We start from the raw sequence: 12,342 nt of genomic DNA, 5'->3' as shown, positions 1-12,342 counted from the left end.
CAGAATGCGACACGTGCACACGCTGACGACCCCGCCCCCAAATAAACCGGCTAAAGTGGACCCCACCGTATTGGAAGCTTATATTGGCCTCGCCTCCACTAGCATTCACCGCCACTCAGCACAACTTACATTGGGAAATTTCTCTTTCGAAATAAAGAAAGTGAAAATATATACATATAAAATAATTGAAGTGCATGTAGCATGTAGAAAGAAAATGTAATAATATCTCTTTTATTTTGCTATTTTGATATAATATAGACATACCACCTATTGTCCAAGAAGTACATTGTCGTTTGTCTTCTTTCCCCACCTCACTAGGCCACTATTTACATGCTCAACCCCAAAACTTAGGTATAATTACTCTAGAAACCAAACCTATAAGTCCTTATCATCATCTTAACTAGGTTGAAAAGAGCCTTACTTATTTTGCTACACGCCATTCTTTTTTATCACTGCACCATCAACTATTTCACAGGTGTCTTATTTTTCTACTTGCTCAACCTTTTCCACTTCTATTGGACTTTCTATATATACAAAACGCTAGAAACTACTACGCATAGCATAAAGAACGGACGGTGACACTTCCGATACAGGCCTTAGAAGAGCTTGTGTATTGGAAATGATGAAACGACGCGAAACACTGGCATTAGTATAATATATCAGGCGCATTATAGCAAATAACCTAAAAATACCAAGTATCTAATATTCTATGATTAGTCCCCCCATTGGGGCTCGGTGTGGTATTCCCTTTCTTCTTTTGGCCGTTCTGTAATTAACTGAAGTTGGGGGTGGCGTAGATGGTGTGAAGCTGTGAACTTTGCAGTTTTTGTGCCGCCCATGGCTGCTGTTGCTACTGTATGAATCCTCAGAATCTGATGCCATTGCCGCTGATTGCTGCTTCTTCTTCTGGAAGTTGTTAGATGTTCCAACAATCTGCATATCATAGTATCACATTGATTAATGAACCCAAAAGACAATCAAAATTGAATAGGAGTACTACAATTAAACGTAAGGTTGTTGAGGACAAATTAAAGATTAAAAAGTCAATATTCAAATCCCAAAGTTTCAAACATGGGTGGTTGTTTAATGCTCTGAGGAAATTAAGGCAAAAGAATTCAATAAATTGAAGGATTCAAGAGTCCCGTGAATCAAAGGGTATACCCATTTTCATGGCTGTGAGAAAAAGTCAACTCAGTTAAACTAAAAACTTTTCTCTGCTTGCTTCGAAACAAAGCAAATGAAAGTCCCATTTTTCCAATTTTTTCTTCTTCAAAATCCTTGGTCAGAAAAGCTTAAGCAAATGAACCAAAGACATTGGTGGTAATTGGTAAAGCAGTACCTTGCAACCCAGAGAACAGAACCGGTAAGAGTCAAGAAGGCTACGCTCGCAGACTTCACAAGTGTTTGTGACCCCTTTCCCAGGCCTTGGTTGAGGCCTTTCGTTCAAAAACACCACCCTTGCGCTGTTGATAATGTAGGTTTGGACACCAGTGATGTCCAACACCTTCTGAATCTCGGAGACCCTGATTACATCATGGTATGAGGATCTCCTAATCTGTTAACACCACAAAAACAAAACATTAATTAACATTAGACACACGATACATGCATTGAAAACAACACAATATCCCCAAAGCTGACATTTTTTCTCTCATTGTGTGGTTACTTTCACACCATTCTAGGAGATGATAAATGCAGGAAGCAGTTGGACAAGGGACAATTGGGCACAAAAATTGAAAATAGAAACCAATTAGTGACAGTTCCAATCTGTGCAAGGAAGGAAAGGTGGGACTTTTAACCAAAAAATCCAGAAAAAGAAGGAATCTAAGCAACCCCATAAAAGGAAAAGTAGTCATTTTGATAAACAATGACTGTGTGAGAGCTGAACCAAAAATGTGTCAGATTCAAAGCTTCTGTGCAAAACTTTGACAAATTCATCAAAATGAGGCAACCAACCTGGATGGCACGGTGATCCTTGTGATGGGCAAGGCAGAGAGAGCATAGAGGTCCATTCATACAGTCCAAGCAATACATGTTACATTCGCTCTTGTGAGAATCAGCATGTAACTTGCATTGAACAAAGAAGCTCTCTTTCAGCAAAGGCTTCAACCATGGTGGCCACCTGTTGTCTTCATCATCAGGCCCTCCAGCACCCTATTCAAACACAATCAAAGCCAAAACTTGAATCAGAAAGAGAAAAAGAACACAATACAATAAAACCCCAATGCCTCTCCACCTTGAGAAAAGAAAACAAAGACCATATACATTAGCTGGACCATTAAAACATAATGAGAGGAAGTTGAATGAAACAATCTAGTATATGCATATCATATACCATGATTCTCCTGTTCTTAGGCTTGATTTCTCGGACAGTGGTGTCTTGATTTTCAATTGCCATCCTGAACAAAGTGATTGGAGATAGAGTTTGTGAGTTTGGAATTAATGTGAGAAAGAGGGTAGGGAGAATTTATTTTTTTAAGAGAGAGAGTGAGGAGAAACAGAGAAGAGTATGTTTTGAAGTTTGGGAAGTAGAGAAGAGTGGGGGCTATGAGGGAGGGAATGGGTTCTTGTAGAACTTGGAAGCGGTAGATGGCGTTTTAGAGAGAGAAAGATGAGTGAGAGGGTTGGAGTCGTTCTTATCCGCACAAAGTCTTCAACCGAACCTAGCTCCGAAGCCGAACCAACCAGATGCGTTGGGCGTAAGGAACCCACCTCCTTCTTTCCTTTTTAATCTTCATTAAATATTTAACATTTCATTTTCACATTGTCTCTCTGATCTTATCACTTTATTTAATCTCTCAGCTTCTTTTTATTTTTATTTCATAGGTCGCGATTAAAGCATTTTTCCCACCCAGTGTTCTTTTGGGCACGCTTAATTCGTCCTTTTGTATTAGTAATAAACTAGATTAGCACGCTTTTCAATATATATGGTAAAACATCTTATGTTTTTTAAGGGCTGCTCAGCACCTGTCCTAATCCAACTTGTATTGGTTATTAATATGAAAAATATCTTTGAAATGTTGACCCAAATGTACTAGCTATATTGGGTCTTGTCCCTATTATAAGCATACAAAGCTAGAGCCTTGGCTATTCCCGTCAAAATTCTTCTTTTGTCTATGAAAAATGTCAGTAAATTAATAAACTCGGAAATAGGATCTTTCATTAAAAGGCACTTTGTAGAGATAACTAAGATAAGAAGTTTTCTGGTGTTTGAAGTAACTCTGTAAATCAATATGTAAAACCTAATAAATACTAGGAAGTGTAAGCATCAGGTTGGCCCTAATCATGTGGGTTAGGTCTTGGTTGGCCATCCTTAATTAGAGTCTAACCATTCCATTATATGACGGGCATTACGATTTCTAGAAACAATTCTTGTTTCAACAAATTAAATGGAAATGGGTTGTCCCTTTGTGTTTTGGTTAAAGAGAGATTTTCTTTCAATTAATGTTTTTAGTTATTCTTGTATATGATTAACGAGGTAAGTATATATATATATATATATATATATATCTTCTTTGCACAAATGTATAGGTATCTTTGTGCTGAAAAAAAAAAACAAAATCTTATAATGTCTTGACGTGTTTCGCAATCTTATTAATTTGAAATGAATAAAATTAATTTTTGAGAGAAATAAGTTACACCAAGCGAACCTATGAATGTTCAATATCTGTTCGAGCTTAGTTTACATGGTTTTAAACTAAAATGGGGATGAGAGTCACGTATCCAATACCCTATCCAACGATGATTTATGTTTAATTTTTATACGGAAGAGGGGTGTTGGAATTTGGGGATGGCATAGATTTGTAGAGCATTTGTTGGAGAAATCTCAGAAATATTTGGAGAACAAAAAAGTCGCATCGTAATAAATATTCTTTTCCGTAGATTAGATAAAATTCCACTGAGGCATAAAGAATTCCCATCAACAATCAATGACTGAATGGAAGACCATATGTCATTTACTCATGGGTACTACCGCCATTGCAGTACCATCAAAATATATATATATATATTTAGAGGAAAATGTTAGAAAAGTTCGGCTTTATTAAATTTAAATAATTAATATAAATAATATTTTCATTAAAAATATGTATTATATTTTTAATATGATTGATATTTTAAATAAAAATTATTAATTTCAAATACATAAATTCAATTTTAAAAAATAAAATATAAAAATTTTGATGTTGTATTATATATTTCAACTCCATTTCTGAAAAAGTGACGACCTGTTTTTTTGTTATAAAAAATTATTTAACATTTTTTTGGTGTGAAAATAAAGATGTAAAAGTACGATAAATGATGTGAATATATATATATATATATATAATATAAAATTATTTTATTTTTATAATTTATCCTCATATCATTTGAAAAAATTAAACAGGGATTTTATAAAAAGAAAGAATATCAGTGTCACATATAAATTTAAAGATGCAGATCAATGTCCAATAAGTGCATGTTTAGGACATATTTTTTCATTTTACAAATAATAATTGAGTTTTTATAAAACTTTTAAAAAATAATAAAGTGAATCAAATATCCACTAAATATATATTGAGTTGTAAGCATTTTGTTTGTTATATTTAACTTTAATAAAATGTACTTACTGTAAAATTGGTTTTTAGTAAAACTCACATATATTTATTTGTTCATTCTTACTAAATCTTATAATTTCATTTTCAGCTTAAAAAATACGTATCTTTTCAATTCTAATCAAAACTTAAGGGCAAAGGCGGTCATCGTTAAATTTTTAGTGGTTATAAGCAATTTATACTTCCAGAAAAATATTAAAGTTCAAATTCGAAAAAGGATAATTATTTGAAAAGTTTTCTTAGTTGTTATATGTTTGAAAATATATAATGATTAAGGATAAAATAAATAAATAAAGTTCTTTTTAAACACAAGAAAAGGCTCATCATTCAACTGAATGAACTATAAGGAAACTCACAAAAGACCACACACCACAAAAGAATGAAATATGTTGCAAAATTTGAATTCTCCTACTATGATCAAAGACAAAGTTCAAGAAAAAAAAAACGTTGTCATTGTCTTTTATAAGAGGCCTCAGAAGAAGATTGAAGAGAATGGAATACAATATAAAATTCAATTCACGTACTTTCATTTCTTAATTTTAAATTATAACTAACTTTTTCCCCTTTAATTTACACTTTGGGAATTGTCAACCTCTCAAAGTTCATTCTTTTTTAGCTTTTAATAAATATAATACTTCATTTATTCAATTCTTACTCTCTATTTTTGTTATTTTTAATCTTTCTCTATTTCTTTTTTTTTAGCCTCATTCTATTTCCTTATTACTTACTTTTTTACTCCTCTTATTTTTAGTCTTTGTATATTATTTTTAACCCCTTAATCAATTTGTATCATACAACAACATATAATAGTAATAATAATACAGAATATAAAAAAATAAACATAAAAGGAAAAAAAAAAAGACTGAAATTTTTTACAAACATTTATGCTGTGCACGGTGGGTATGAGATTTTATTTTTTACCAGAGGACAAGAAATATTTATGTTTAAATGTTCTTTTATTTTTCTTTGCTATTTTGTCCATCACGAATTAACAATTGCTAAGAAGTCCAAATGTAAACAAAATTCAGTCAATACAGCGCTGGCCTGCTTTGAGTATTTGTGGCCGTGAGATCTTTATTCTAATTCCTCAGCAATCCCAAACCAAAAAACCTCACCATCCTTCTTCTGATCCTTTTTAACATGCTTGAAAGAATTTACACAAAACTTATAAAGTATAAGTTTTAAATTTACTTTAGTACATTCTTTCATATGATTTATTAAAATTATTTTTAATTAGTATCAATAAAATTAATAATTTAATTTATGAAATAAATCTTTTATATAATAAAAAATTATTAAACAATTACTTAATTGAGTTATTATTTAAACAATAACAAAGACACAGAGTCGCGAACCGAAACAACGAAGTATAAAAAACGACTAAGATGTGTGTCTCCGGGCCCTCATACCTAGCCATGACTAGCACGAAATCTCCTCTATTAGATTTTGCATCATATCACCAACACCAACGAAGGTAAGATCCAAAAGGGGTGAAGAACCTTCACATTAGGAACACCAATTAGGACATGGAAGCTCCAACCATGCAAGATTTCTCCAAACTTTTGTTTAGATCAATCAAGTGCACTTCAGCGAGTCACCATCTTCAATTACATCCCCTTCAATGAGCTAAGAGGCTTATCTATTTTCCCGCTTTGCAAATCAGTCTAGTTGGCATAATAATGAGGCAAGTTTGGTTAAAATGGGATGAGCTAGTTTTGTTACACGTGGCAATGAATGGCAACTTGGTGAGAGAGGCTTTAAGACATAATAGAACTTACCATTAGTTGGTCCAGGAGGCCATGATACACAATGGTAGAGTGGCACCTTGGTCACACTCAGTAGTGGCTCTCATTTGTGTTAGCTAATGTGTGAGGGAAAACTTTTTGATGTATATAATAACAAATTCACATTTTTAGGGACTATAATTTGATTTTAGAAAATATTGTAACTCGTGTAATTTTAGGCATTCTTTTTAAATAACTAGTATATGTCCATAGTTTTAATTTTTGGTGTACTGGGTGATTAGTTAAAGATACCTACCTAAAGTGTTCCCATGTTCCACAATATTCATAAGCAATTGATGAAAAGCAATTCAAGTGTGTTTTGCATATAAAGATCAAATTCTATCTAAGGAACTAGCCTCGATCGAATTTTGGTTTTCAGTCAAGTTTTTAATCATTAACTATTTTTAAAGTTTAAATTGTTACATGAAGATTGTAATAATTTTTTTTATAGAATAATACGATAATATTTATAATTAGCATAGGATTTAGGGTAGCTTCATTTAATCTAAATAAAATAATGAGATAAATTCAACGCAATCTAGATGAAATTATTTGTGCTGATGCATTGGTTATAAATTTTCTTCTGTTAAAGTCAATTTCGGTTATATATATTAAACACTAGCCATTAAGGTGTTGACAACGAACCCTTTTTTTATTCATTCGCGATGGATATGTTAGTCTTCTACTCCATAAATAATAACATTTACATAAAAGTGAAAGATAGGAAAGTTAGAAAGGGACACGAAGAAAAAAATGTAATGAATCCTCAATTAAAGTATTATTATTATCCATTGTAAGAGAGGTTTTGCGTATAAAAAAATACATTTAGATACAATAAAACTTAATAAAAGAATTAAAAATAATAAATGCTTGGATGTCACAAGTAACAAGTTACAAATAATTTCCCTAACTTTTAGCATCGGTCGCAAGAGAATTCATCAGGAAGGGGACCCATCTCAAATTGCTAAAAAAACTGATGGCAAGTCTAACAAAGCTCCTGATTTCGCCAATCAGATATCAAACTTCAACAATAATTGCAGGGAAACTTTCAATATCGTCAACAAAATGAACCAATTTATATTTCTCTCTAAGAAACCTCAAACAATTGGAAAATAAATCCCAACAAGGGATGTTATTCCCTTCCCCCTTCTCATCTAGCAGATAGATCATTCCTCCAACCATTTAGAGCTAATCAATTTGGTACATCTGATGAAACTCTGACCATATCTTTTCTTTTCTTTAATATTTTGTTTTGTGAACCGTATCTTTGATACTATTAATCAATGGATAAGCACTAACCACTCTTTTCATATAAACCCCTCATTTGAGTTTAGGTGGACATTATATCATTTTATTCATATAATTGTGGTGTTACGTTGGATGGAATAGGAAAGATATTTGTATATTATTCTGCTTTGAAGAAAGGTGCTGGGTTGTGGACCATGCCCAATTGCCCATGGTTCCCTCGTTTGCTTACTGATGAACTTGAGACACCACCAATGGACACAAAGGAACACGGCTTTTAAAAAAACAGCTACTCTTATATAATGGTATAATAGAATTATGGAGTATGACTTCGTCGCCATTAAACGCATTGAATACACGTATGTGAATTATCATTCTTAGCATTAAAATATATACGCGTGACAATTACATAATCCCATGATTCACGAGACTCAGATCGATGTTTGCAAATATTAGCAAAGCTGAAAATTAATTTCATATTGCTATAGTCTATAAAAACACTTTTTTTGGGGGTCTTTTTCCAATACCCTTTATTTTGTTTCATTCGTCGATGTTATATACCCCTTAAGGCGTAGCTAGATCGGAAATTATAGACCAAGAAAATATAAGACAACAGGACAAGAGAAGAGGATCCCGTTTCAACTGGGCATGGCTGATTGTTTAAAATGGGTTAATCACATGACAGTGATTTATGCCATTGAAAGTTTATTTATTTATTTTATTAATTCGATTCATTGAACTGCAGAAAGAGACTACGAGTTGACAAGTAAAGCTCAGTTTTCCATTTTTTTCACCAGATTTTGTGTAGATATTTCGTCTTCATGGCAGAATCACTATAGTAAAAGATGGTATTGAAAGATAAAAACTATAAAATTTACCCTATAAACAATAAGTTAAAATAACAAATTAATTATTTCAATGATCTTTTATCTAAAAAATAGTAAGATGAAATAAATTGATCGTCAAATACACAGGCACATGTAATTTATTAAAAAATAGTTTCAAATTTAAATAATAGTTTATTAAGGAGTTGTTTAGAAATAAATGTTTTAGAGAAAAAATAAAATTTACATTTTAAATAAATATATTTAAAATTAATATTTATTTAAAATAAAAATATAAATTAATATATTGATATAAACTTAATATATTAATTATACATTTATCATTATAAGTAATATATAATTATTTTAATTTATCATTAAAAAATATGTCTCCTTTCCCTCCAAACTTTTCCGCCCAACATACGTTGATGAAAAGCTTTTTATATGTATTATATATATATATATACATATATATAATCAGATTGACACAGGTAAAAGTTTAAAGTTTAGCTTTATAATTAAGAGTTTACTTTTAATTCAATGTGAATAAAAGTTGTTACACACTTAACTGCTAAAATTTAACATTTAAATTAATTATAATAAAAATTGAATATTTATATTGATATGAAAATATATATTTAAATGGCAGTATAAAAAATATTTTAATGTCTATAATTAAAAAAAATCAAGATTAAATGATCATGTAAAGCGTTATTTTAAACTCAATTACGAGTACTATTTACTTGTTTCTCGTTCTAACTAATAATTTTATAAGTTTTCTAAACGTGATTCACGCAAGTACACTATAAAAAATTGTCATGTACTAAAAAAGTATACCAGGTATTATAATCATCTTTGTTGGTCTAGCTTGTAATTAATAAAAATCAATTTATTAGTATAAATTCTATAATTCTATACTGATAATACGATGTATAAATTTTCTACATCGAAAAACTTGTTTATTAGTATGGTAAATCATATTATTATTAGTATAGACTTGTAGTATCTATACGAATAATATATTTTTTATGCAAATGTTAAAATAATGGAAATAATTTTATAAAGAAACTGTTCAGTAAAAAACAAATTTAATTAGTAGGTTGATAAAATTTAATTTCTTTTAAAATAATTGAACATGATAAATTTAAGTGTAATATTTACTCTTAGAACATATAAATATAAATTTCCACTCATACATTATCTATACCATACATCTATCCGTAAATATTTCATATGTGTTGGTGATTTTATGAAAAAGAAAATTTAAGAGTTAAATAGATATCTTTTAAAATAATGAGAGCAATAACTTTCTAATCTCTTGTTTTAGAAAAAAGAAATCAGGAGTGTGAATATTTATAGGGTGATTTTGAATAATTAAGTGGGTATGATATGCATGTGACTGTAGCATTGATGACCATAGCTGTATTATTGAACTTGATGCGCAATTTCATTGTCGGATTAGATCAACAACTTTGTTTCCATTTCTTATAGCATGTTAGCATTGTCTATTTCCATTATAACTTGAAGCCTATCGCGAAATTTTTGGAGTACAAAACAGTGACAAAACCAATTATTGCAGCTTCGAACCAAAATTCAGGAACAGCCGCCCATGGAAAATCTGACTAGCCAAGCAAAATAATTTAATAATGTAATAATTCTTTACATTATTACTCAATCATAAATTATGACGTTATTAAAAATTGATTTTTATGGTAATAATAATTTTGAAAAACATTTTTTTTACAGGCATGAATTGAAATCTGGTTGAAATAAAAATGGGGAAGGGGCAAAGGTGAAAGTAGATGGAAGTGACAGTGCAATTGCAATTGCTTTATTATGGGTCAAAAGAATCATCCTCAACCCCACACCCCCTCATTCTCAAAGGCACACCACCTTTGACCACACTGCAACCGTCTTTCACACGTGTGCGTTGACCGCTAATACTACGACGTTTTGCATCACGCGCTATATAACCCAACCTTGCTTTTTGGTACAAATATTCGATACAGAATTGTTTTAGCTGCAGTCACACAACGTCAAATGTTGAGTCCAAATCTTTTAGTCAATCTTCTATGATCATTTTTATTTCAAATTATTTTGAAATAATCTAAATACGTAACTTTATTCTCACACAATTTTTTTTTATGATAGAGATTAATAAAATAAAGGGTCTTGGCTTCAACATTAATTAAGAATTTAAAAAGTATTAAAAATTATAAGAAAGTGCATTTATAATATTTTATATTAAAAATTTATTATTTTTAATTATTTAATAAATTATTTTAAACAAATTTAAAAGAACAAAATGCAAAAAAAAAAAAAAAAAAAAAACAACAACAACAACGGAAGGGTTAGTAGCAAGTCCAGAGAATAAATAATAATTAAAGTTTCAGGTTGGCGAGATGAGGTGCAAAATTTTTCGACTGGGTCAAGATGCAAGTAACTGCATTTAACTCTCACTCATATTGTTAAATTTTACTACATTTTTTATAATACAATAAAACTCACCACATTCTATATATTAGTGCAATATCGTAACTACGTGATCAGTGAAATCCTTATTAATTATCGTTAGTCAACTAAATTTTGTGACTGTGCATCATACGGGTCCATAATATATATAATTTTTAATATTTATATTATAAATTATTAATAATATTGAATACCTTTATGTGTGTTGGGTATATATTTTATATAAAAAAAAGTTACTTAAAAATTGTATAAAACTTTTTATTTAGAATTTAAAAATCACTTTATATTATTAAATTATTTATTAAAAGAAAATATTGATAATTATAAAAGATATATGATATATATATATATATATATATATATATAGAGAGAGAGAGAGAGAGAGAGAGAGAGTTTTGTATTATTAATATATAATTATTAAAAATATATAATATATAATATAATTACACTATTTTTTAGTGAAAAAATTTTAAATTAAGAATAATGGCATATAACATTTTTAATATAACAAATTTAATAATTTATATATATATATATATATATATATATATATATTACTGGAACTATTAATTAAATATACTATGATAATAAACCAATGTAAGTAAAGTAGTTAATGCAACAATCTCGTGTTTAATAAAGAATATGACCATACCATATTATAAGTAAAAAAAACTGAGAAATAATATTAATAAATTTACGTAATAATAATGGATCCAACTAGAAATGTTAATAGGCCCTATAATCCTAACTAAATGGATTTCTGTGTATTGCAATTATTTTTTAAATGCAATAAAACATTTAAAATACATAAGTAAGAAAATCATTATTCAACAATAATAAAACCACATTTGTTAAGAAAGAAGTAAATAAAATACATGATATCTTCATTGTCAACATTGAAAATTCTATCTTATCATATAAGAAAAAATTAAAGGAATTAAAATTTTGAAATTAAGGGGAAATTTGTAAAACAAAAAATATATTTGAATCAAATAAACCAGTAAGCGAATGTTTTTGGTTCAAATACAGTTTCCTGAAAACTCGAATCAAATATGAAATATACCTTGGTTAATCATTATGATTATCACATTTAATTTTTAAAAAAATTTGTTTTAAAACAAACACTGATCTATTTGAGTAATAATTTTTTAAAATTTAAATAAGTAAAAAAAAAACAATTTTCTTAAAGAAAACTATAGATGACATAATGTAAGATTTCCCTCAGATAACCTGACTGGCCCACATCAGCCTAACTCACCGTTCCCGGCCCAATAAGATGCGAATGAAAAGAAATAAAAAGTGCTGAATAATCGATCAATTACCTAACTATTGATGACGGCATCATGCACCTATGTCTTGTGGGTCAAATTTACTTATAGAATTGAAATTATTGTTTAAAATTTTGATTTTAGTTATATCAAAGCT

The 12,342-nt window shown here is 29.6% G+C and overlaps 1 protein-coding gene across 2 annotated transcripts; it reads right to left on the bottom strand.

Moving 5' to 3' along the window:
- Positions 1-234: 234 nt before the first annotated feature.
- On the bottom strand, positions 235-2,607 carry LOC113869086 (uncharacterized protein At3g50808). 2 transcript variants are annotated; one of them, XM_027505227.1, is made up of 4 exons: positions 2,336-2,607; positions 1,957-2,154; positions 1,340-1,555; positions 235-933 (listed from the first exon to the last, which is right to left on the bottom strand). In XM_027505227.1, the coding sequence occupies exons 1-4, from the start codon at positions 2,396-2,398 to the stop codon at positions 700-702; spliced, it is 711 nt and encodes a 236-aa protein (XP_027361028.1). In that variant the 5' UTR covers positions 2,399-2,607; the 3' UTR covers positions 235-699. The 2 variants fall into 2 exon arrangements, with proteins under 2 accessions (XP_027361028.1, XP_027361029.1); XM_027505228.1 differs by having other exon boundaries at positions 1,957-2,236; positions 2,336-2,572.
- Between the last annotated feature and the right edge of the window lie 9,735 nt (positions 2,608-12,342).

The sequence above is a fragment of the Abrus precatorius genome, unplaced genomic scaffold (assembly GCF_003935025.1).
Source record: "Abrus precatorius isolate BTA unplaced genomic scaffold, Abrus_2018 Scaffold6, whole genome shotgun sequence".
In the NCBI taxonomy this organism is placed as follows: domain Eukaryota; kingdom Viridiplantae; phylum Streptophyta; class Magnoliopsida; order Fabales; family Fabaceae; genus Abrus; species Abrus precatorius.
Note: the sequence above shows the minus strand (reverse complement) of the source record. Positions and strands in the feature narration are given on the sequence as shown.

Excerpts from the sequence above, each read along its gene's own strand:
- LOC113869086 (XM_027505227.1), bottom strand. The coding sequence starts at position 2,398 with ATGGCAATTGAAAATCAAGACACCACTGTCCGAGAAATCAAGCCTAAG. Across the intron at positions 2,155-2,335 it reads CTAAGAACAGGAGAATCATG|GGTGCTGGAGGGCCTGATGA; the intron begins GTATATGATATG and ends GTGTTTGAATAG. Across the intron at positions 1,556-1,956 it reads AGGATCACCGTGCCATCCAG|ATTAGGAGATCCTCATACCA; the intron begins GTTGGTTGCCTC and ends TGGTGTTAACAG.